Source organism: Salarias fasciatus, chromosome 20, assembly GCF_902148845.1.
Source record: "Salarias fasciatus chromosome 20, fSalaFa1.1, whole genome shotgun sequence".
NCBI classification, from domain to species: domain Eukaryota; kingdom Metazoa; phylum Chordata; class Actinopteri; order Blenniiformes; family Blenniidae; genus Salarias; species Salarias fasciatus.
The window spans coordinates 19,128,215-19,155,345 of record NC_043764.1 but is presented as its reverse complement, the minus strand read 5'-3'; the positions used below and the strand labels follow the sequence as shown (position 1 = coordinate 19,155,345).

The 27,131-nt window shown below is 44.3% G+C and overlaps 1 protein-coding gene across 6 annotated transcripts in view; it reads right to left on the bottom strand.

The window, feature by feature from the left end:
• LOC115407785 (IQ motif and SEC7 domain-containing protein 1-like) overlaps positions 1-27,131 on the bottom strand; it is a 93,538-nt gene that overhangs the window by 16,440 nt on the left and 49,967 nt on the right. Inside the window, exons 1-2 of one of the 6 annotated variants that reach the window (XM_030118280.1) lie at positions 25,057-25,061; positions 21,563-21,887 (exon numbers count right to left, since the gene is read on the bottom strand). The exons of 3 other annotated variants lie outside the window; for them this stretch is intronic. In XM_030118280.1, the coding sequence (XP_029974140.1) occupies positions 21,563-21,639 (77 nt within the window). In that variant the 5' untranslated portion in view covers positions 21,640-21,887; positions 25,057-25,061. Of the gene's footprint in view, positions 1-3,960; positions 4,279-21,562; positions 21,888-24,244; positions 24,417-25,056; positions 25,062-27,131 lie in introns of those variants that run through there. 2 more of the 6 variants (XM_030118279.1, XM_030118281.1) reach the window with 2 other exon arrangements.

Below are 27,131 nucleotides of genomic sequence, written 5' to 3'. Positions count from 1 at the left end.
GTGAGATTTAACTGTCGTGAGAAGCGACTGAAAAGAAATGCGTGTGGATCACGTCGATCCATCTATTTCAACAAGAGAGAGTGACAGTGAATTGTTTTGCATTACATGTTCTCATTCTATCAAAATGAAGACGAGGCGTTCAGGGTCAGTCTCGGCCATCGTGACACACAAGAACCTGAACGCTCACAGACTGCCTCGGGGTAGCGTATAGAGACAGAGTCTAAGAGTGGGCCACAGTGCAGCGACAGAGCCGGAAAGGAAGATTATTTTAATGCTACAAAAACACCTGACCTGACTCCACACTGGGAAAAAAAAAAAAAAAATCATAAAAAAATGATACTTTCTTGCATAATCGCCACCAGGACGAATCTCCCCGCCCATCTGTCGAGGCAAACTGAAAATCTGTTGAGTTAAAAGTCACACTTTGCATGCTGTCGCTTCGTGTTTTGTAATTTCTTGATTAGAACTTTCATGACTGACTTGTATAAAAGGAGGATCATCAGGATGCTCATATTACAGTGGCAGAGGAATAGATTCCTATATATCATTGAATAATCATTTTGAAAATGTACAGGCAACATAAATAACCATTTAGAAATATTCCAAATGTAACAAATGAAAAATGTATCAAGAATACTGTATTTTCCATAGACTTCAGTTGCTTCCTTCACAGAGGACAAACACTTAAAACACTGACCTTTGCAGATGTGCTGGGTGGACACTTTGCTCGACTGAAGCAAGATTAGAATATCTCAACAATTTTTGGGACAGTCTTTATCTTTGTAAGCACATTCCCACCATGAAAAGAGGAAGTCAGAAGCCTCTGACCTTCACTTCTCATGAGTGGATCTGTCCAGCACTTTTCAAATCTGAATTTCCCCACTTTGTTTGGCTGTACTTTGTGTTCAAAGACATTCAGCTAACCCCGCTCGGGCATGTGATGAATCAAGATTTGACCTGCTGTTATTATGGATATGAGCGTGTTGGTCTTGCTGATGCAGGCGCTACAGCTCTGTGTCTCAGCGCAGGACTCGCATCACGGCTGCAGACTGCAGATCAGTTTCATTTCGATGTATATATTTTTCTATATTGTCTTGTTTAGGCATAATCACCATTCCATTGTTCTTTCTAATTGCTTGTGTAATTATTTACAGCCCAAAATAACATTTTCATTTTAGTTTATGTAACAGGACACAATGTAACTGTAGGAGGCAACGCTGAGCCTCATTTAAACAACAGAGAACTCGAACTGCATGCTGCTTGTATAATCGCTGGAGTTTGCTGTCTCATCGCCTCCTTTAACGCCACAGACAATTAAAACTCCCAAAACAACAGTTTCCCAGTAAGGTGTGCTTGTTTGCACCTTCATTGCATGCTGCAGAAAGCATTCAGACAGTGGGATTGAAAGTAAATGGAAGACAGAGCTGTACTTTCAGTTCTGAGATCACTGAATACCCTAAAGAGTGAGGTCAGTTGTCCATGATGGAGGGAAAAAAGGGTGGGAAAAGAAGAAAGAACAGCTTATAAAGGACTGATATTTCAAGCTACAGTGGGTGTTGGGTGGAAAAAGCAAGAAAGAACTACAGCAGAGCAGGAAGTTTAGTGACATTAATCCATATTAGAAGCAGAAGTGAAAGAAATCGTTCAGGCAGAACTCATAAACTCACGTTTTCATGTAAATTAACCAACTGTATGAATAATTCAAGTCAGCTGTGAAGCGAGAAAGAGGCTGTCGTGTGGCTATTTCCCGATAGTGACTATGCAGCACCTGAAATATGATCTCGACGTTAGCACCAACTGCCCGTCCGTCTGGCTCTTTATCCACCAGGATCCCCTGTAAGTCCCGATGTAGGCGCGGACAAGCGCGTCAGCACGGCTGGCAGTGATTTTCAGCCGCGGGATCGAGGGATTTGGGGGGCTGAGGGGGTCGACAATCTCTCCCTTTCCTCTCTCCTTTCCCCTCAACACATCCTGAACAAACAGGCCCGGGCCCGGGCCCCTGCCCAGGCCTCAGCCCATTCCATCAGCCGGACCTGAGGGAGAAACATTCCTCCATCCCGGAAAAGAGGAGTCACATCTACAGGAGTTCTGGGAATAGAAGAAGGCTAATGAAGTGCAGGCTGGGGCTAAAGAGGAAGAGAGAGCTGCAGCGTGGAACCAGCACGACTCCCAAACCAAGTCACAAAGCAGTCCACAAACCCAGGCTTAATTCAATTGTGAACTTCTAAGCGGTTTCGGTTTCTTGAAGTAGGAGCTTGTGCACAGAGAGGACAAAGTCACCTCAGGGAATTAAAAAAAATAGAAGGAAAAAAATCAGTTATTATACACATTAGAAACCTCACAAACTGGAATCGTTGCTCTAAAGATCAGACCAGCTGTATGAAACTCTACATTAGATTTTCTGTAATTTCTCCTCACTAAAAGGTGTTTAAGAGAAACTATGGCCAATAACATTAACTCTAAATGTATAAATGCATAACTGGAGTTCCTGCCTCAACCCGTCTGTTTATATATGTGTGTATTTTTTCTTTCTTTCCTATGTGTATGTAAACACCGGCTCTGGACTGACCCTTCCAATAAAATCAAACCGCACTTTGATATCACACAGCTCTCCCCCCACCCAGAGACAACATGTGCTCCAAGCACAACAAAAGCAGATGTTTTCCCTCATTTCAAACTGACTCACAGAGCCCATAAACACACACACACACACACACACACACACACACACACACACGCACGGACGTGCGCAAAGGAATACATTTCGCAGGTAGACCACACAGCGGCACATTTAATGAAGTCCAGCATCGAGAGGTGAAGAAGCCAGTTAGCGCTCAGGTGTACCTGTCATTTTAAAACCAATAGCTGCACTAATGAATGCCTTTGTAAGAGCTATAAAAAGACAGCGAGGAGCGAGCTGGGAATTTATAGTTTGACACAGCTGCAAACAGGAAAGCTGCAGCGGCCAGCAGACTGACAGTATAACTCTTGAGGGTTTCCAGCAGACAGAATATCGCCGGCTGGAGTCTCATAAGACTCAGGGATGATAACTACTGTAAGTTGTACAGTTCAGCTTGAAAGCTTTAGGGCCAGGGAGGCTTTACAAATCATACGCTGTCATTTGACATTTACTCTGACCAACAATAGACATTTTCAAACAAACGCATACCTGTATGTTAAATTATTTTATGACATGAAGAATTTGGATCATTGAACTATTTCTTACAAGGAGAAGAAAATAAAAGTCAAGCCGGTGTAGCCCATTAGAAGCATGGTTCTCAACATTTCGGTTGCTATTTTGTAGATGCCAATCACACACTTCAGAGATCAATACTGCTCCCCTGTTAACTGCCAGGCCTCATTCTGGCTGATCAAGTCATCCCGTCTCCTCCTCCCTCCTGTCAAGAGCCACACAACAACAACAACAGCAGCAGCAGCAACACTAATCGAGCCGCCAACGTTATCCTTCAGTAATGAATAATTAAGCTTTCCTGCGCACTACGCTCAGCACCTGCCCTTGAAGATTCGGCTACGAGACGGCGCGCAGTCACGGCCATCAAGTGGGAGGGCCGCGACACGCCACAGGAATGCCCTTCAAATTGTTTGGGGAGACTTACTCACAGATGGAGTCAGTACAGTGAGACCAAACAGTGTGATAGCCATCACAGACAGTGACTCAGAAGGAGGACAGGACCTGTTTTCCACTGTAACGGAGTCAAAACTGGAGTGAAATTCATGATCGTATAGCTTTAGTCAGCGTCTACCATGGATTTTGTGGAGTCAAACATAAACATATCACATGATCCACAATCCAGCCACAAACATATACAGTCTCCAGCTTCCAAAAATAACATTTGCATGTCTACCAACCAGGTGTCTTCTCATTAAGTGGGAAAAAAAAAAAAAAAAAAAAAAACCCCACACTCAAACACATGTTATTCATTCCCCTCTTACTCTTACCAGCCATTCAGCTCCAGCTCCAGCAGGGACTGGGTCTTCTCTGAATTACACTGCAAACACCACATGCTGGCCCGCACTCACAGGTCGGTGTACTCCAAACATCCGTGAGTCCCCCTCGCCGCTCCCCATGAAAGCCTAAAAGGTCTCTTTAGCAGACAGACACTTCTCAAAAGTGCCATCTGGCGTGGCGTGCAGCGCTCCGCTCACTGCAGACGTTTCCATTCCTCAGCCTGGCGAGAGACGCTCCCTATAGATAGCAGGCGTCCATGGCCAGCGCTCGGTGGCAGAAGACTAACAGATGACTGAAGCTATTTGCCTTTTCTTTTTCTTTCTTTCGGTCTTCTGTACGCCGGGCTGGTGGGAGTATAAGGGGGTGGAGGCTGGGAGACAGGGGAGTGTGAGTTTTTCTGCCAGGTCCCGGGCTGTATGGAAGGGGGTGGGGTGCAGGAAAGTGGCTGTGAAAGCGTAGCGGCTCAGGGCAAGAGCAGAGAGAAGGGGATGAAATACCTCATGTGTCACACGAGTCGAGCAAGAAGGGGACACTCGCACTGGTCAGGGAGCAGGTGACAGAGGAGAGAACATTTCAGAAGTGTTTCTGGGAAAATAATTACATGAAAGGGAGAGCTGAAGAAATGGGCGATATAAAGCAAAGGTGCTAAAAACAGAGGAGGGAGGTGGCGGTTCCATCCTGCACAAACATGTATGATGAAAAAAAAAAAAACAAAACTGTATGAAAAGGAGACAAATGGAAAAAAGAAAGTGTGGCAAGACACTGGCATAAATAAAAAGACAGGTTGTGTTTGAAGAAAACAGGGTGCAGGAGCGCTTTGAATGTCAGGAACCTTTTGTTGCCCCCTTTTTGAGACTCAAGAAAAATGACTTGCTGGATAGCGATGGCAAATAAAAGAGAGTACTTCTATTAATAGAGCCTCTCAGGGCTGAGAAGCCACTGTTAAGATGTGCACTAAGAAAAGAAAGAAAAGGTGGAGTCTGTTTTTTTTTCCCCCTACTGCACAGAATCACTCTGGGGAGAAGTTTTCCACCTTTAGTTCTTTCATTCTCAATCTTCCAAACAGTGCTGTTTAATTTCATGGATAATCTTACATTGCTTAAAAAGCCACATGAGTTACACCATCAAGGCATCTGAGCTCCCAAACACGCAACAGCTCCCAGAATGACAGTGCCTCATCCCTGGACTTCACAGAGTTGTTAAGACAGGCCGGAGACTAATTGCCCCTCTGAGAAAAGGGGGTTGGGGTAAACTTCCCCCAAGTCAAAGGTATTTTTTATCTAATGACAACAGGCGCAGGAAACAGAGGAGAATGGCTCCCACATGGAGCCAGTTCACAGGGACACCAATCATCCACACACACACACACACACACACACACACACACACACACACACACACACACACACACACGTCTGAAGAGGAAGATGCTGAATTCTGCTAATTACAGGCCTGAGCCCCCGAAATGATCACCTTCTCTGGACTGTTTTCATCTGAGACTTCAAATGAGAGATGCAGAATGAGAGACAAAGCAAAACAAAGAGTTACTAAAAAGGAGAAGAGAAAGCATTTATCACAGCGCGGGCATCGCTCAGGCAGAATTATTATGTGCAGAGAGGCACACAGCGACTTGGTAACCGATCTATTTCAGTTTGAGACCTTGGCCCTGGACTCCGGTGGCTACAGCTGCTAATGCCTGGTGGAGCTGCAGACAGCTCACTCCACTTAGAGATCTCCCCGATCCGGCAACGCCGCCACTCTGAACCCCGAATAAAGAAGGAAGCAAAAAGACCCGCGTTTATTAAATTGAGTATCCTCTGTTTGCTAGACTGCAGCTTACAGACGCGGACGTAGGCAGATGTTGAGTTTACAAACGTGTGAATGGTTTTAAATATTATGACAACTTCAAGTTCTTTTTTTTTTTTTTTTTTTGACGGGTGGGCCACAGCGAGCAGCTGAATGGAGTTTGTTTGTGAATAAAGCTGCAGGGAGCAGTGCTGGTACAGCGGTTAGCAATTTCACCTCACAGACTGTTCAAGTCTGTGCCTGAAGGAGCTTTTCTGTGTGGAATTTGCATGTTCTTCCTGTGCATATGTGGGTTTTCTGTCGGTGCTCCAGTTTCCTGACACAGTCAAAAAACAAGCAATGTGAGGGTGTGTGCCTGTGTTTTAGTTCGTCTGCTCCGTCCTGGGTGTTCCTGACGGATGGATGGATGGATGGATGGATGGATGGATGGATGGATGTGCAGCCTTATTGCTGTGTCATTCAGGCACAGTGAAGTTCATAAGCCTGTTATTGTTGCAGCTTGCGGCTCCGGGGCAACATCACTTTTATTGCTGACATGATGTAATTAGGTGAATTCCAGGTAAAGACGAGTTGTAAAAGTTTTCCAAACTAAGTGAGCCTGCAGGACTTGCCTCCATGGCTCTCTCTCCCTCCTCCACTGTGAGGACCCAGTGCAGTCGCCCTGTCTGCTAAAGGCTCGCTCCGTCTTCGGAGTCCGGCCTCCTGCGCGGCGCTCTGCGCTCTAGAATGATGTCATTGAGAATTCCAAGCAGAGGCCCACTCTCTGCTCATAAAATGCTATTTCTTCAACTCAATACATATGGTTTCTCTGCATTTCAACTCCCACTCCATCAGCCCTCCCTCCCCCTTCACTTCCAAAGCCCTCCCTTCTTTTCCTTTTCCACTTTGTTGTAAAGCATGGAGCACTAGGTACTTTACACTTGGCACAATCCAAAGAGGTATCCGCAGGTCAGCTACACACAAACGGCTTTATCAGGTGCATTCCCACAGCGCAGCACCTGAATACTATCAGGAGAGGGGGGGAATTTTAGATTTTCCCACTGCAACGAGAGTGAAAAAAGACAGAGCAGGAGGAAAAGACAGTAAAGGAAACGGCGGGGCGAAGCGATAGCTTCCTGGAAACTTGGTCACACGGCCTCGCTGCGACGTGCGCCGTCTGCATGACCTCATGCATCGTTTCGGATTATCTGACTCCGCTGGATAAAGAGCGATTCAAACCTGCGCGAAGAAAGGGAAAATAAAATGAAAACTCGGCCCGGGACCGGTCTGGAAACAATTACAGTCGGCTGATGTCATAGTTTGATACAACAGCGTACTAAATGAGATGTAGTGGCCCGGGATCGCTCGGCGAACACAGACCACTTTGTATGGAAAGAAAAAAAAAATGAAAGAAACACGTTTTTCCTGTAAATTCTCAGGAACAAAGGATTTCTGTGCATAAGAAGGATCTGGCAGCAGATGTATAAATAGAGCTGAAATAGGAGTAATTAAAGGATATGCTGCCTCTGCTCATCACATCCTGGCTGCAAAGCTGGAGCAGATGTGTTGCCTGTGGGATCTGATGGGAATGATCAAAGATCATCAGTGGCAAGTGATGTCTGAGAAGCTCTTCTCCTCTGCGCTCTCTGCACATCGCTGGATTAGGTCGTAGTCCAAAGTACCTTCAGTCTGGATAAGAATCTATTCATCCAGATGTACAGAAACTCAAGACATAACATCAGAACATGACTTTTTTTTGTCTTTATTTTAGCAATATTGAAACAATAAAATGTTGTTGCATAAAATGTTACACAATTATTTGTAATATGACTAGTTTTGGAATATTTTTTAGTATTGACTAAAAAAAGTCTGATTAAACACTATTCCTTGACAATGCAAACACAATTCAGACACAAGGAAATTCAAAGTGCTTTACAAGATTTATAAAACATTGAAATCAATCACTTAACTAATCTAACATAGTGTTTTAGTACAAATTACAGTTTAATTGTATGATTTGATGGCTTTTTGTGTTGTATTCAATTTAGAATAAAAAATAATCAAACAATAGCCACTGGGATCAGCGTACAATAAAGCAACACCTGAGCAGTGTATTCATAGGGAGATGGGTTAAAGTTTGCTTCTGTCTTTTCTGGGTGGAGGGATTTTTTTTTCCCTTTTCTTTTCTTGTTCTCTGAGTGTTTGAGTGGGTGTCCTCCGGTTTTCCTCTCACATTCCTGTAACATATGCAAGTCAGGTGGAGACAGAAAGCTGCACTAAAATATGAATGTTCAAGGGCATTTTCTCTGCCAGCCTTGAAATGACAACTTTCCACTTCAGCGCTTTGGGCCATGGAATTTTTTAAAGTCGTAATTCATGCTGATTTCTGTACAAAATGGATGCGTAAAGGTTGTCTGTCCTTTCAATTTCACAGAACTTAATTCTATATTTTGTATTTTCACAAAAACGGCCACTTTATTATGTTTTGTGTCCCCTTCAAAAATTTGAATAAAACTGAAAGCAGCGGTTATTTCACAGCTCAACCACAAATCTGTCTGCTTATTTCAGCCATGTATTATTAAAATCGATCTCATGTGACTGTGACTAACACAACACTCCTTATTACATGCACGCCATCGCCCCCTTTTCTCCTCATCCCTCCCATTTATGCAGAATACAAACAGAGGTCATGCATTGTGCTCAGTTTGTTTCATTAGGAGAGGGTGCAGTTTAACTATTTACGATCTTTTCCAGTCAGCGTGCTTTCTGTGGAGCTCTTCGCCGCAGCCCCTCCCCACCACGAAAACATACTATAGCACAGTTCTCGCCTGCTAAAAATAGACCCATGTGAGGTGACACGCTTTGGTAAACACTGTGAGGAAGACAGTGCTGTGAAGAACCAGAGAGAGAGTGGAGACGACTGCAGCCGGATGGCTGCTGATTTCATACCATTATCTATTTCTTTAATGTCCAGAGATTCTCAATGACACTGTGAACACTGTAAAGGTCAGAAAACAGTGCAGGACTCAGACGGCGTCTCCAGTGGTTTGCGCTCGGAGCAGCCAGGACTGTAAATGTGTCACAGGCCACAGTGAGTATAAATACCCGCGGAGGCCATACGGGCCCCGGGAGTTCATTACCGCAACCAGAACGACAAAACAGACCTGACAAAAGCCTTCACATGATGGCACCCGGTCCACAGAGGGCTGCCAGAGTGATATCGCCACCCACTGGGTAGGAAAGATACTACACAATGGGAGACGACATGTGGCAGCGATATCACCCGGGACGGGTGAGGTCAGACATGTTTGTGACGGTGGAAGTCGGCACAGCGGCTCCGTTTTTCAACGGCACCAGGATGTAATAGGACAGACTGTTTTTTTTTTTCTGGTTGAGAAAGATGTTAGAGTGTGAGTGGGGGCACAATTATCTATCTGAGGCATACTTACTATTTACCTCCATACTAACAAGAGTTTTTTTTAACCACACAGCAGTAAATATGCAATTTTAAAATATCAAAACTGAAGATATATCTGAAGTTTCCGTCCGATTTTTATCTTCTGAAAGCTGCACAAGTCTCCCTTAAGTGTCTGCTTCCTGCTGAATAGGACTACAGTGGCCTATCAATCATTAAACTAGACTCCTGACTCCTGCAGCATCAGCCAAACACTTTAATAATCAAATCTTTCTGCTTTCCTGATTTCCAAAAGCCATCCATCAGCAGCAACGCAGAGGAAAATAAAAGCATATATCCATCCTCTCACATAAACCAGAGTACTTGTTCCGAAAATAATTATTATCACAGTGAGTGTGTGTGAGTGTGTGTGTGTGTGTGTGTGTCTGGTAGTGCAATCATTTTAGACCTACAAGCTAAATGACATCGCTGAACTGGGTAAATTGACTGTTAGACTTGCAATAATAATAATAATTGCCATTTCAATCAGATTCCATTCATCTTGGACTGCTTCAGCGATCAGATAAACAACTGATGAACTTGAACATGTTGTGTTGCTCAATCAGTCAAAGCAGAGACGTTTCCATTCGCTGTCAAGCGTGACGCGGTGCGACGATATTGAACTGATTGTGGAGTCATTAGAGATTGTGTGAAAGGCGTTGAGTGCATTGTCTTAAATACATTAGATAACATAAAATACGGGCGTGTATGACACTTTTACAACAGAGCCAACTTTCAAAGTTAATATGTAACACACTGGTGGGATTAATTCTGAAGAGGAACAGTGGAAACCTCAGCATTCCTGTAATGCTCGGACCGTCTACACTCTGTCACTCTTCACCTCTCCTCACACAGCTGTCCAATTACTTTAGCACGGCTTTCCTCAATTTGCGTTCCATGGCGCCTGAACCTCACAGTCAGGACTGCTGTGCTCCGCCGCCCAACCGGGGCAAGGCCGGCCGAGCCTCCATGGCATCCAAAACCAACAACATAAACACTGCCGCCATTGAGCCCCGAGGAGCCGCCCTGAGCCGCTCCCGGCTCGGCCGGCTACCCTGGCACAAGCCGCTGTTTGAGTTGGAACTGCGCATAAAAGCAGCCAGTCTCATGTCTCACTCAATCGCACCTTCACGGCGTTTGATTTGAGATTGCCGACACTCACATGTCGCCATTTGGTGACCACCGTAAGATGTGTCAATATGTTGAATAATCCATCTTTGTCACTGGGCTCTGCAAACCAGACCCACCATCTCGAGAGCTTGAAAGATTCATTTCAAACTGTGCCCCACTTGGAGGAGAAAGCACAGAGTATTTCATTTTAATGTCCCTCATTAGGCTGACAGGGAAGGAATTATTCAGGAAACATAATGTTATTTCAGGGGAAAAGAGCCCGAAACTGCAGGACTGAATACAGATGTGGGGAAATGAAGGCAGCTATGAGTTTCATGATCTGTTGTTCAAACACTATTAAGTCACTTGAAGGGACACTGCTGGAACAGGAAGAAAGCTTATGCTACTAAATTAAAAAAAAAAAAAAAATCATTTAATTCCCCATTTGAAGCTGAGCAAAACTTTGGGAAACTATTTTACTCAGCAGATGAGCTGATGTAAAGGAGGTTTCCATTATTAATTTGTCAAGACAACTTTTTCCATTATCTTTTCTTTTGTTTTTTAATTTCTCTGAGAAACAAGAACAGTTATAAAAGCCGGCAGCTGAGCAGAACTGCTGCGTCAGGATCCCGGCATTCAAAGGAAATCCTGACTGTCATGTTTACTTTATCGCCCCCCCTCCACCCCTCAAAAAAAATGGTGCATATCAGAGAAGAAAAAAAGAAAAGGTTACATGTGATGAGAGCTGTAAAGAAAACCTGATCACATGTGTTTAAATATTAATCCAAAGCCACAGCTGAAAGCACCTGGACAATGAAAGCTGGATTGAACTAGAAATAATTCATGATCCCCTCTTCTCCTGTTTGTATGTTGTTCATCATGGCGCCCCCGCTGGAAGTGGGACCTTGGGCTGGGCTGGGAGTGGAGGTCATGGTATGCAGGTCTTCGCAGTGAGCTTTAAGCTTAGAATATAACAAACACATGAATAATCGGTGAAATGTTTTTGTCTCGGAGCAACAGAGACAAGCAGGAAGCAATCAATCACAGAACAAAAGTAGAGAGATAACGCAGTCGTCCTCGATCTACGCTCCCCTTCCCTCGCAAACGTGAAAGGAAGCCGAGGAAACCTTTTGTGCAGGTCACAGGAGTGCTGAGAAATGGATTCATGTTGACATATTCCAGTGGAACCAGATATCCTGAGTATGCAAGTTCCATTCATACCACGTTTCCACAAGACCTGCTGGGTGCAAGTCAGCAGATCTTATATTTCAGCACGTGCTCCATTCAGACGGGCTGGGTAGGACAAGAAACCCGGCTTTACAGAGCGGCTGGGACATTCAGAGAATAACAATCAGACTGAAATTCATGATAACGACACCTGGAGGAGGAGCTACGCTCAGCTCTGTTTATTGTTTCATTTCCCTGAATCCACAGGAGACAGTCACACGTAGGGCTCAAGATTAATTCGCGTCTGTCTGATAGACTACCTGATGATATTTGACTCTCATTTAATTTACTGTTACTTTTGATTTGATGCTTTTCAGCAGAAACTGAAAGTCAATAGCAGCAGAAGTCCTTCAGGAGGTCGATGAAGGAGCGTGCTGTCCGCGCCATAAATCAACATTAACACAAACCTTTCAACAGAACGGGAGTGCAAGAGGAAAAGATTAATTCTCGTCATCACAAAGGAGCAGATTTCAAAAGTTGCGTAAATCTGCCCGCTACCTTGGCTCTTTCCTTGGAGGTTTGATGCACGCTCCATAAAGCTTACTGCTGTATTGACCGATGGTCCATCGAGGGTCTCTGGGTGCCGCAGCGCACATCGATCTGAAGCCCCGAAATTACCTATTAGAACCATCCTGTTTCTCTGAGCCCATCAACATAACACACTCACTCTTTACACTGATCTTCTGGACCTGGGATTATAATGATAAGAGGAAATGAGAGTTTCAGTGACCAAGACTTATACAGAGTGAGAAAATGACAGAAAAGCAGTTAATACAGACACTTCGTTCAAAATCAAAGATCTTCTTTTCTGTTATTCCCTTTTCCAAAATAAACAGGCTTAGATATGTAAGAGGGCGTGAGGGATGTTTTTCTACCTCCCATTTTCTGGGCTGAATCTGTTCCTGAGTAATTGAGGGTGTAACAGGGAGGCTGATGTGTCTCAGCACACCGGTTTCGGGTTCCGTTCGCTGAATAAAGCCCAGACGAATTCTGTCGTTTTAATCAACTGAACTTCTAAACAGCCTCAGGCTATCAATGAAAAGCCAGGACAGAGAAATTCTCACGCCCACATATAATCTATGACATAAAAACCAACACGAGCCACATGAGAATGTTTTTTCTTTTGGTGGAGTTCGTTTCCTCACGCCGGCCCTACTGTACAGTTACAGCGTGAATTTGAGGGGCTCAATTATACCACAATTACCATAAGACCCACATGTGCATTCCACATTAACTGTACATTTCTAAGTAATACGAATAATGAATGGCTCTGCCAGACTTCGTTGAAGAAAAAAGGAATTATTTCTTTGTATTTAACCGTCATAGTCATCCTGATGTACGCATACCAAGAAGAGAGAACCACGAGCTGCTGGAGGTCAGGAGCCTTTCTCAACGTTCAGCATCTCTAACCTCTAATCCACCGCTGTATCGATCAGCGACTTATAAAGCATATTCAATACTTCAAAAATGTAAAGACGGGACTGCTTCAAGATACAGACGTCTACGACGGGTTGTGCTGTATTAAAAAGAACGCACTGCAGTGAGTCGATATCAGCTTTTCTGGCTGCTTTGTCATCCCAGCTGTTCAGCAAATCCTCTGTAAATAAGGTCAACTGTCTGATTGATTGTTGCACAGCATACTCCGGCAGTCTTACAGTGACAGCTGAGAGGAGCCGGATGAGTAAGGAGCATACATCTGATGTTCGGGTAACATCTTTTTTTTTTTTATTTCTCCTTGTAGAACCTGTCCATGTGTTTGGAGCTCAGCGCCAACAGGAGGGCCGGTGTGAGTCTGACAGGTTACATTATTGTCTGCCGGACCTCCTGTTGAAACACATAAACATCTGCTCAGCAGAAGCTGTAATGCTTTCAGGAGAGATCTGCCTCTCAGCAGCACGTTTAAGCAGCTTTGAGATCCTGTTTCAACCGTTTCCTCATGTGGACACAATGCACGATAATGAGTAACGTCTCCAGAAAAGCCACTTTGCCGTTTTTACCATGACGCTGCATTTAATGACGCAAACCCGTCGGAATTCTGTGTAATAAAAAGGCTGCTGAGATTCATAGATGCTCCCTAATTGTCTCAGAGGGGAATTCTACCGTTCATTTGCTGTACTGTAAAATCGTAGCTCAGCAACATCGCGCACCAGGACGACGCGGTAACAATGCACGTGACTCGGCGGAGCGTAAACAGCACAGAGCTGGAGGTGACGGGCGTGATGGACAAGGACTGAGTGAAGGACAGAGAGAAAGGAATGAGCAGCATGTGATGTACAGAGAGGCCAAAGTGAGCATACATCGGCTACAGTGCGGCTCTGTTTTCTCTCACGTTCGGTCGGAGTGATGAGAGAGAGGACTTCTCACGCTCCGTGCGTCTAATAGGTCCTAATGATGTCCTCACTTAGCCATCTATTCTTTTAACGAGCCTAATGAGAGGGGGCCTGAGTGGAGGCCCTTCACGGACAAATGATGCAAACAGATCTGCAAAGGTCCCGGTATAGGTTTCATTGAAAATGCATCAACAGGATGCGTGTCAGCAGCGGGACAATCAGTGGGAACATGCTGGAAATCAAAGAGACGCTGTTGCCAGGGGGGAGAAAACCAGATTTGAGATGATACAAATCAAACATATTTACGACTGAATGGAAATGGTTTCCTTTATAAATAAATTCTAAAAAACAAGGCTTGAAATGAAACAGATTCTGAGGATAAATAACATTTCAATGGATTTTTTGGTAGCTTTTACATGCGAGCAAGCACTTCTGTTGTTCTGGCAGAGCTCAAACAGAACACCTACAGATAAACCTCCGCCTTACTTCTGTTTTAAAATTTAGCTTAAGCTTGAAATGATATTTTTCTTAAATTTTTTTTATTAATTAAAAAAAAATGTGCTTCTTGAAATGTATTATTTAGTCTGAATTTACTCTCTTACTTCAGTCAAATGGTTTTTTGTTGCAGTGTCACTTTTTCCATCATAATTCTTTTGTCAGTTTCCACTTTGAGAGAGTGCTAGCCATTGAGCAATCCACGTAGAAGGACCCTCCAACTGAATGTAAAAGAAAGTGACAGTCTCTTAAGTCGAAGTCAATTTGAATAAAGCTTGATTATGTGAAATGTTATTTCAGTGACGATGACAACAGTAGATGAAGACCACAAAAACAACAGGCCGTCAGAGCTCTGTAACAGACACTTAAATGCACGGAACATCTTGATAAAGACGTGTTTTGACTCAGACGACACAAACAACTCTTTCCCTCTGCTCTCCACTGCTCTTGGCAGCGTGAGCGTGACATCAGGCTACAGTGCAGTGGCACCCCAGTGTACGGGCTTCAACAGCGCTGTGCTGCTCTTCCTCACACAGATACAAGTTTAACACCGACACATTCTTCTCCAACACTTGATCCCTTGCTTAAGCAGGGGATCAGGTTTCTTGAAGCTCATTTAAGCAGAACTAAATATCCCAAAAGATAAAAATAAAGCACTGGAATCAAAAATGTTGTGTGAAATTTTAATGCTTAATCATGCATGCATGGACACTGGTGTGTGACACACACACCTGCAGCGCAGAGTAATGTATGCAGCTGTTATGTCTCCAATGCGAACTTGCACGTCACAGCCGGAGAGATCACACACACACCCTCGGAGCAGAGCCCACCTACCTCCATACATCTGTCTCCAGGTTGGCCCATACCGTACGAAACTAGATCCGCGCTCTAATGATAAATCGCTGCTGTTCTTTGCGGAGCTACAATGGACCTGTCAGCCATGAGGGAGCAGGAACCTCCAAGTGACTGATTTACTCTCCACTAATCAGCACGTTCCCTCCGAACGTCAATGAAGAGAGGCGGCCGTCCACACGCCGAGAACCCTCCCCCTGCTCAGCTGTGTCCCTCACAGCCTCGCTCTTCCTTTGAACGGCTCCCTTCAGTCTGCTTCTCTTCCCCTTCCCAGCAATCAGCTGTCTGGTCACTCTCACCTCCAAACATGCCTCTGCCCTTATCTGTGGTCATTTACTCAGCTGCTGTGTTGATGTTCACGGTTCAGCAAGGACATGCTCTGAGTCTGTGTGTTGTTGCTCTGCAAGGTCACAGATTGGATTTTCTTTTAACTGCCTGTTTAGGACACATGGTGTTGCCAAAGGGAGGATCTGATCTCTCGACCAGAACACATCCTCAGACAGCCAGGACAGAACGTAGTTAGATAACAGGTTGTCCAACTATCCTTTTTTTTTTTTAAATTTCTTCCAAAATGAACCACACTGTATGATTCAAAAGAAAATTAAACCTGTGAACCAGTTAAATTTCGTTTGTCGATTTCTGTGTTTTATGATTCAGGTCCAAAGTCATGGATTCTTATACCATAAAAAAGTCGTTCTCCTTTCCAGGTAAAAATTATTATTACATCGAAACAGTAAAGTAAACCCTGGCGGTAAATCTCAGTAGCAGTAAATCTGGGAGAGAAGCCAGAGACGCAGGCTACAAGGCTGCAGAAGCCTCTGTGGGACTCCTGACAAGGAAAGAGCCCCATCTGCCTTCATTTGTCCTACCTGCTCCTACTGATGGCTCACAGTGGAATTCAGGACCCCTTTTATAACTGGAAACATGTCCCATTGTTTAATTTCTTAGCTCTCTGCCCTTGACTTACTCACAGCGGATGCCCAAGATGGTTCGACTTTGCGGCCATTATCAAGCAGGCAACTTCGCCGGTTTCTGGGTTTTGTTGTGAAAAACGCAGCCAGAGCCACAGACTATCCACACAGTGGGAGGCAGATTAACATAAGACCTCTATCAAGTAGTCACGGGGGATTTTTCTCAGTCCTTGAGGCTGTTCCCTGTCCTGAAGTCTCTGAACCAACAGATGGCGCTGGTGTACAGTCCACTGTACACCAGACTGAGGGTTTAGGAACATATGAATGATGGAAAGACTCCAACTCCTCTCTATGAGGACGGGGCAAGGAAGCAAGACAGGAAAGAAGAGCTGCAGTGGGAGGTTTATTGTTATAGAAAGGAAGAAAAAAATTAAAGAGAGCAAGGGATACATAAAATGAAGACATTTATTCAAAGCATTTTTGATACTGTTTCATCCTATTTAATGTTGTGGGTCACTGTAGTCAATCCCAACAAAGTATCAACTAACTAAGGTAGGGTACACAAGGGCCGGGTTGCTAGAAACATGAGTTATCCTCACGAGTACCAGCTCGATAAAACCCACGTACGCACAGAGAGAACATGCAAACTCCACAACCTTCTCATTAGGCGCTTCGAGAACGCCTCATCATCACGTCACCGTGCAGCTTTGAAACTACCATCCAAGGTCATAACACGTATTAGTCATGGCGATAATTTCACAGGAACAATCACAAATGGTTTCATGATTGAGCATCAATCTTAAAAATTGACAACATCTGTATTTTATGAACGAGCTTAAGAATAAAAAAAAGCAACGCCATTGAGAAGCGATAAAGTCACTTTGATAACCTGAATGATTCCATCATTTATTTCTCTCTTCGTGGATCATGCAGTGAAAGCAGAATTTATAACAATTGCGCGCACGTGCTCGGATCTCTGAGGCCAGTTGTCAAGGCAACGGCTCCGGCTGACAGAAAAGAAAGCGCTGTCCATACCGCTGCAGGATATAGTTTATGCTTGCACACAAAACACGGGCCTGGATTTACACACAGCCCAAAGCAATTAGTCCAGTCAGGACGAACATTTACCTTTAATGACTGTTTACCAGTCACAGCCCCAGCCTCCCCGGCTGCATGGTGATTTCACTCTCATGCGGGAACACGTGCTAATTACACATGTCATGGGCACACACAATGCAGGCAAGAAAGACACTGTCTAAATTCAACTATTAATAGGTCTAAAATGTAAATTTCGGATTTTCAAATCACATTAACAAATAGAAGTACATAAAAACAGTCTCAAAATGCCCTTCCTCAGCATAAATCTTCTAATGATATAAGCATTAGGGAGCTTGCTCAATGACATTTTAATGTTTAGCCTTCTGCCAAAAGCAGTATTTTATCTGTTAATTTACCAATGCATTGTAAGAGGAGAGCAAGCTGAGCACCCCCAAAGGGATCGCTCTGTTTTATAGAGTCGCTGCGCCGCCGTGCCATTATCAGCCACCCCCCCTGTCCCCTGACCCTATCCCACTTTGCTCACTTCCAACGTGAATCAAAGCACGCTCCGGATAACGAGGGCCCGCTTCCTCGCCCAGAAGAGTCGGTGGATTAGCAACAATTACCAAACGGAGCTTTGGAGGCTTGTTTACTGTACTGTTACTGCAGAGTAAAGCAGGTACACACACAAACACAGTCACAAAACAGATATTACCACTGAAAACATGAAAGACGAAAAGAATCATGCATGCCTGGCAACAGATTCTGCAGCACAACGCTAAAGACTCTTATAATTAGCCAATAATGAGCCGTCTATTTTTAGCCCGCTCCTATATAAATCTATTAACAATCTGGCTATTGCATACAAAGTGAGACTGTGCACATGCATCTGTGCATGTAGAGCAGCACATGGCATGAGGACCACAAGGTGCAGAGTGTGTACAAGAGCTGCAGTGCAGCACCATGAGCTCATCACTCTTCTCTTCTCCCCCACCCTTCCTCCCTCGCTACCCCCCAGCTCACCCCTCCTCTTGCTCACCATTACATAAGTTAATGCAGCACACACCCTCATTATTCTCCAGGCAGGCGCTGTGAAGAGATGTAAAGGAACATGTCATCAAAAGTAGAAAAAACAGCAAGAACAAAAAAGAAAAATAATTCAAAAGAAAGAGAAAGAACAGATTGTGGGCTCTCATCGTCTCCCACTGATCACGACCAGCAGAACAGAGGGTGCACATAGTTTGGCCCTGCCTTAATCGCATTTACGAACATGGACTAAAACAGAGACATCATGGAGAATAATGTGCAAATTTCCCCACGTTTGCATTTCTGCTTTGTGCACATTTTCCTCATCAGACACCTCGGTAAACACCCTGAACATGAGAAGCGTTTTCTCCGGAGGGTGGCCTTTTTGAGCATTAGAGTAAATAAACTAGCTTCCCCGTGTGATTAGCATTTCAAAAGCTGTACAGCTTAACACGAGCAGTGTAGATACTGCAGCAGAGGCAATGTGCCCAGACACCTTCTCCCAGGCTTTCGCCACCCTGCAGCAAGAGCAACAGAACGCTGTTTTTCAGCCTGGCCCTTTATTGACACACAACACTATTTACCGTCATGTTCAAATCGCCTCTTATTGAAACAACAGAGTCACACCATTCAGGATTGTCATTAAAAGTAATACAAAGCAGATAATAAAATGATCTCCCAGAACATGGTCCGCCTGGGAAACTCATGCTTGTAAATTATTCAGTGGTATGCGGACAAAGCCTGCAATTTATACAAAGATCAAAAAGAGAAGAAATTAAAAAGTGGATTTAAACTGGTCAAAAGCACTACTAAAAAATACTCATAATGATGCACCACAGTTAAAAGCTGGGCCGTGTAAACACTGAAAAGACAGAGATGGCGGCAGTGTAACCCTATTTTCCAGAGCATAAACATATCGCCGAGCATGAGTGCAAAAATACAATTTACAAATGTGCTGATTCAACGTCGTCCATACAACACGTCTGTGACTGTCTGTGGCTCGCCTCACTAAAGAAATGCTTTCAAACGGATCCCTCATGTCAGTTTTAATAGCTTCAGTACCTTGTGGAACGCTGGTGCTTCAACCCACTACTCAGTCAAGTCAAAAACTACAATAACAGCCTCCCAGCATCTCCATCATCCTGACATGTCTGACCAGAGCATGACCATCCTAGACACAGCTAAGCTTTTCCACTCAGAAGAAGAGGTTTTTTTTTTTTTTTTACTCACCACAGTGGAACTGCAAGCTTGTGTTGGCAGGTTGCTACTTTTCCATTACACACAGTTCCTCTTACGGGCCCAAAAATGACCTTCCCTTGTCATATAGCCAGTCTACCAAAGCAGAGGACCAACAAAGGGGTCAGCCGTCTGCTCTCATAATATCTACATGCATTCTAGTAGTGTTAGGTCCAGTGGAGGCCGGCGCCGGTCGGAGCCGATACTTGTAGGAGCAGGTCACCCATCATGAAGTGCCGCCGGTCTGTCAGAAGCTGTTTAATATCGCGGGTCAGTCAGACGTGATTCCACAGAGGCTTGTCTCTGTACTCTGTCCCATGGATATCCACTCTGGGACGAGGAGACACTGGTGACAAGCTCCAGATCCACAAGCATTAAATAAGTAATGCTCTCGGCGTCACACTCTTTGACTCAGAACCAGCCAGATCAAATGTTCCCCGGCGTCTACAGTGTCGCAGCTAAAGGATTCATGATGTAGTCAGACATACATGCACACGCTCAGCTACTCCGATCTCCGAGACGCTTTATGGGTCAGTATTAACCCTTTCCAGATGTTTTCGCCCACTTTTCTCTGCCTTTTCTCGGTTATTTATTTTCTACTCCTCAGTTTCATCAAGATAGCAGGCAGGCTAGACAGCAAATGGATTAGATGGCCAGATGTGTTTGGAGAAACTCAGTCTAAGAAATAACAGATATCTTTCGGTTGCAGATATTCCAGTAAAAAACAATCCTCTTCCAAAATATCAGTCTGTAGTGAGGGAGGAACTGCTGCATCTGTATCACAGTCCAATACAGAACTGTTTGGTTCTCCTTCTGACACAGCAATGCACAGATGAGCATTTGTTTTTTTTCAGCATGAATGATTATAAAATGAATTCCATATACAATCAATTACATTCACTGGGTCACCCGGGGTGGCGGCACAGTTCTCCTTCAGTCACAGCACTTTCTCTTCAATAAAAACTCCATTTGTTTGGAGGAGTAGGAGATTTAATTTTTCTCTTCATGTTGTATTCTGATGCTTCAAAGCAGCTGCATCGGATTACCTCTCAGGCTGCACAGTAGTGTAACGGCGAGCACATCCTGGGTTCGAGTCCGGGTTGGGCTTGGTGGATTCTCTGTATAGAGTGTGTATGTTGTCACTGTACATGTGTGTGTTTTTTTTTTCTTCAGGTAACATGATTTGTTCCCACAGTCCAAAAAACAGACATTTGAGGCTGCAAGTGTGAATATGTGCTGCTCCCATGATGGAGTAGAGAGGCTGAAAGGATAGATACTACAAGTTTCTAGATTTAGTGAATATAGACAGTGACTTTTTGGAAACTATAAAAAGAAAAGCGTCTAAATTACCCCTATCTTTTAAAATGATTGCAAACTGACTTGATGGTGGTGCAATCAAGGCTCTGTAGGGGGGGATCAGTTGCTGCAGGACTCGAGTTCCTGCTTGGAAACAGTTCAGTGTGTCTCAAAAACATCTTAAGCACGGCAATGAAGAAAAAACCTGAATATTTCTTTCTTTTTCATGAGGATTAGTGAAAATGCGGTCGCAGGGAACCAAGAATAGCATCAAAAATCTTAGATGGTTTTACAGCATCTTCAAATCTATTTTCAGTGACACTGCAGGATGTTGATGCAGCACAGTGGAACAGAAAGAACAGCTCAATTCATAACAATAAAATCTTTATGAGTTCTGAACAACATTAGCTGGACAGTGATTTCCTTGGACTTAAGGGCTGACTTCCATCCCAAAGACATTTGTTAAAGGATATTTCATCTGTAGTCCGCTATGGCAAGACAAAGTTATCATGAGAATAAGGCTTAAGGGGGATAAAAAAAAAAGGAAAAGTCAGATTATTCTTAAGTCTTTATTATCAGATACATACTCTTTATAAAGTAAACCGTCCTTGAAAATGTCTTCACTGCTGCCTGTCTGCCTTTTTCAGCTGAGTGAGAATGAATTTCCATGGTCGCACAGAGGAAAACCACCAGGGTTTTAGCATATATACAGGAATGTTACATGATCGGGCAGACGTCAGGAATATCTGCGGTCGGTCGGAAAAGCAGTCGCCACTTATAGTGAAGGCGGCCGCCGTCCGTCCGCACTGCTCCCCACCAGACGATCTCCTACCTTATAGTTCGGCTGGAAATGCAGTACTTCCACATGGCATTCCTCACGGCACTGACATCACCGGAGGCATCAGACATGCCCCAAAAAAATGCTCATGGCACCAAAAAGGAAGTTTAAAAAAAAAAAAAGAAAAAAAAAAGTTTAGAAAATACAGAACTGCAGCAACTCCCCCTAAAAGAGCCAGAAGCAGTACAGTCTGTGCTCACTCCCTCCTCAACCACAAATTACACCCCACATCCTTCACTTTCCATAGGAAAGCCACAGAGAACTTCATTCTTCTGCTGCTAAAAGTTACTTGGTCTCTTCCTTTTCGAAGTTCTCCCTGCTCGGAGTTGCTGCTCTAGCAAGCTGCCTGATGACCAAGTAAGGTAAAGGCCCAGTACATATAGGAGAGGGAAATCATCCCTCTTCTTAACAAAAGCTCTCCACCCACAAGGAACCACACACCCGTCCTCTCTCTCTCTCTCCACTCTGCAGACGTCCCCTTCCCCTTTTCTCCCTTTTTGTTCTGTCCAATGCAATCGTTCACTCATCCGCTGCTCCCATGATGCACGCTCCCCAGCGGTGATGGGCAGGGCCTGAGTTGTGTGTTTGATGTGTGTGCTTGTTTATGTGGAAGTCATTTTGGACAAGGGAGAGAGAGAGAGAGGGAGAAAAACAGATGAAGAGATAGAAAGAGCATGAGAGCTTTTAGTCCCTGTGCTGATGGTAATAGTTGGGCCGGTGTCCAACAATTACACTGATCTCAATGGGAAGCCTTTGCAGGAGGGAGGTGAAGCGCGGTTCACCAGCTGGGAGAAGCTGTTTTGAGTTACTACATCGACCTTGCTTTAGCAACATGGCCTCGGCGCTGGGATACGATCTGAGCCGTCACAGCGAAGCCAGACCAGTGTAATGAGTGAACGCCCAGTGACCAGGATGTTCCAGTGACTCTGGGATTAGACAGAAAATGAATTGTCCACAATGTGTGGAAAGAAATAAACAACTGCCTTGAATAATTCCAGGAGCACTGAGTCACACACGCACACCACAAATCAACTGCTAGCAACAGTGGGGGAAAGATTTAGGTAAATATTGGGAAATAAAATACCAAGACATTATATAACAGACACACAAAGATGAAAAAATAGTCAGAAACCTCAAAAACAATGCTGATAATGACATTATAACTAAAATGATACTGAGGTTGCACCTACAGCTGGGGGATTCCCCGAAGCCTACGTTCAAAGGACTGCTGCCAGCTTGATCGCTGATGCATTATTAATGAATCATGGACATTCTCACCTTCAGGATACTGATGCTTATGACAACTGTGTCTTTATCTATGCACATGTGTGAAGAGATTTGCGTATACAGCTATAACAGAAGGCAGGTGTCACTGACTTTCACACATGCAGCATGATCGCAGAGGAAACCAGCTTCTGTTCCAAACATCAAACATCTGCAAAAGACACGCAGGAAGAAATCGCCTGCAAAGACGAGCCAGCTACATTTCTACGGTGCAGGAAAATAATGCGCTCAATCAAGTACTGCAGTTATTGTCTGCAGCACTCAAAAACCCAGCACCTAAATTATGTTGTTTTAAAAGAAAGTAACAATTCAAAAGTACTTCAAGTCCTCTGAAGCTCAAATTGCAGCTTACAGCACTCATGTGAGATTACAGAGGATCAAACGGGATGTAGACCACCCAAACATTAAAGCATCTCCATCACTGGAAAGCCCAACCATCTCTGTGTTTTACTTGACATATCAGGGTTGTTTTGTGTGAATTTCCAAAACATGAAGCTCAGTCTGAGTGCCTGGATAGTTTGTACAGGATGTCAAGCTGAACGGTATTTCTCTACTCTGGTTAATATAGGAAGGATATTTATTCATCTGAATGGTATCAACACAGCACGAGTAGGATGGGATGAGTAATTTTGCACGAGGTGAGAGGGCACAATATACCTTCCAGTTTTCCAGTGAAAAGCTGTGGTAAACATAAGTCAGTGTTAAATGTACTATGTTTTATTGACAAGAGAGAAAACATGGTCTTCATGCACTTGTGTGATGCATTTGCAGTGATTCACTTGAAAATAAATGTGACGGCATGTGGAGTGAAAAGAACGAACGAGCTGAAAACACAATGTAGATTCATGAAGAACATTGTACACTCCACATATGAGCTTTGCAGCTCGCCTCAGCAATGAGGCGCAGATTACGCAGTCGGTGAAAGGTGAGCAAGAAGAGGTCCTCCGGGACACCGATGAATGAATTCACACTGAGCTCGCCCGACACGTCCCCTTCAGCCGTGCCAACGCTAAACAGACGCTAACAAGATCACTCTAAAATGTGAGTTACTTAACTGAGAGCCTTTACAAAATAACAGCCGTAACCTGCTTGACTCTGAGAAATTGCTGATGTTCCAGGCGGCTCACGCTGCCCCCTGCATAATGTCTTTCAGTCGGCGTGCTGAGCCCAGTACCACAACAGTTCCTCCATCAATCAGCCATGTTTGATGAGGTAATTCTAGAGTTGGCTTTAAAAATGCATTGATTTGCCCAATCCTGGTAGCACTTCAGCACAATCAGCAACATCAGCAGCCAGGCAGCCCTCGGGGACGATCACGAGCCGTTCAAAACACATGCGGGGAGAGATCCCAGCGCAACACGTACCGCACAACGCGTCCGTTTATAAACGTACCTCTTGTAAAAGTTGTTGTGCGGGTGCAGACACAGCACATGCCAGTAATCCAGGCAAAAGGCTTTGAACTTCCACATCCTCGCGTCCAGACGATCAACAGGGCAGAAGAACAGCAGGATCCAGAAACATTTAAAGGCACAAAAGCATCATAAGGGCGAGAGAAAGCGTTTTTATTTTCTTCGTCTTCCAGTCAGCGAATCCCTGACAGAGGCTGTCCACCTCTGGAGCTCCAGCTTTAGCTCTGCCTCTGAAAGCCTGAGTGGTTTTTAACCCGCCCAGAACGACCGCATCACTCCTGGACACGTCTCTGTCCACGCCAACCCAGAAGTCCAGGACGAAGAGGAGAAACCCTCCCGGATCGATTCGGACCAAACGGCGATGACCGGGATCCACCTCCCGAAATAGGCTGGGTATTTATTGGCTGCTTCCACTCCTGTTTTAACTCTTATTCAGGTCAGTCAGCGTGTCCTCTCCACACTGTGCGTCAGCCCAGGATCCTCTGAGACATGGTGCTCACTCGCAGCCAAAGCTCTGCACGGCTCCAGCAGGCGCAGGTAGACGGGTGTGTGGGAGTGAGGATACGAGGAAGAATTCTCCCAAAACTTACTCGCGTCTGTCTGAACCAGCCCAGACTCAACAGGGATCATCAAAGGCCTCTTCTTCTGTCTCCTCCTCTGCTGCACGAACAAACTTTCTGATGAGGCAAGAGGCTGGGTCCTCCCTCTCTCTCTCTCTCCCTCTCTCTCTGTCAGCACTCTCCAGCTTAATGCTACCTCTTCATCTTGTCACCTTCTTCCTGGAAAAATCTGAACCTTCTCTCTCCTCCGGTCTCTGTCCCCGTCCCCTGGTCCTCTCCCTCTCTCTCTCTCCGTCTCCCTCTCCCCGTTACAGCTGCTGCCATCCACACAGGACCTCCCAGAAATGTGCCGATTCCGGTTGCTGGGCAACACTACGGTACTACTGAAGCTTCAAATGGAAGCCCGGCGGAGGAGCGCGTGATTGGCCGGCTGTCAGCGGGGAGGGGCTGCTGCAATGTTGTATGACCACATGAGTTTAGAATACACATGCTTTGTTCGGATCAATATGAGAGCTTCAAGTGCTGTCATATTCGCTCAGTCTCCAGCAAAACAAAAAACAAAAAACACTTGATTTGACTCATCAAGATCATAACTGGAGTTACATGGCTTCAACAACTAGTCGAACATTCATAAATCCATTCATGCACTGAATTCAGCTATAATGCTGAGATGCAGAGAGACGCAAATTCTGCAAATTAAAAGCTTTTAATGGGGAAAGCAACGGCATGAGGTGGCATCACAATTTAGTCCGGTTTGTACAAATTAAAATTATACAAAATATAATATACGAAATTCAATAATTGCGTTAATGTCTGTGTAACAGCAGAGGACAGCGTGAGATGAGACAGACGTCCTGCCAAGACGACCCCTGAACGGAGCAGCTGAAAGATGAAGAAGACGGCATTATTAACACCATTATGCGTTTTTCTCTTTAGTAAATCATCACTTATTCCCAGTCCAGCTGATGCACTTAATGTCTGAAAAATCTTTTTCAGATCTATGTCAAAGTATAAACACTGTACATAAAAATCTAGTGCAATGGCCATAATGTCTATTTTTAGACTACAGTGTGAGATATTGTAAACCTCTTACAGAAATAAGGGTAAAAGTATTTATTTCTTTTGAAATTCTTAAGCTATAAACTATGTAAAATGCAATTTTGGCCACACAGAGATTTCGATTTCAGCATAAATGTACTGACATGTGATGATGTTTATTTTTTCTCACCTTGAAAAAGAATAGAAAAGATGCAAAAAGTGTTCAAATATCCTTTATTTAATTTTAGAGGTTTTTTAAATGAATGGCCTGTTAGAAGGCTTGATCCTTGAATAGATCAGTGTGTGTGTGTGTTCATTACAGCCATGTTTAAACCTTGTGCTGCAATGTTTGCTGGAGCCATAAGCTTAAAGACACATAAGGCGCTGCTCTCTTTTCTTGCTGAGGGGGTTTTTGTATCTGAGCACAACCACAGTGCTGTTCTTCCTCTGCCTGAGATGCAGTGCCACGCTGCAGTGCCACCCAGTCCCAGCAGTCATGGGAAAAAAAAAAGGGTGTGGAAGGGCCTCTCATCAATATTCAGCCACAGTCCAGAGTCCAAACACAAACACGCTGGAAAATACTTGAAAATTTACACAAACAAGTGTACTTGCAAATGCAAACACAAACAAATACGTATTAATGTCTATGCATATTTGCACATTAACGCACTAATTGGTATCATTTGGGCTCACAAGTCAATCACCGCATGACTCTTTTCAAAACCTCTTCTGGCACAATACGGGCCTCTTCTGTTTTCCCAGGCAAACATATAGAAAGACCGGAGCAGCACAAAGGCTAAGCTATGAGCCCATGTGAGCAGCAGGGACACAGAGGAATTAATGAATACACACACTATTCGCTGGCCTTTTGTCACCAGTTCGGCCTCCTGATTTACACAAATCTCACAAATGACTGCACAATGCCAGGGTCCTCCATCACTACTCTAGAAATAAAGGCTCACAGAGTTTAGATTTCACACAATTTCTACTAACGGACTGCAGATTGAAGTAAAAGAGATTCAGATTCATTTCCAAAGCACATAAAGGCAGTTCACCATTAGAATGGTTCAATCTTTTCTTTAAGCTCCCTTGTTCTTTTCCATGCCCTCGGTGAGCACCGCAGGAGGAAACACATTAGTGATAAGCACAACCTACAACAAGAGCAGCAACTGCACAATCACTTCAAAGCCATGCTGACTGTGATTGAAACACACATGACAGCCTATTATTTGTTTTTGCAGGATAGAAAGCTGAACAAGTTGTGTATACAAG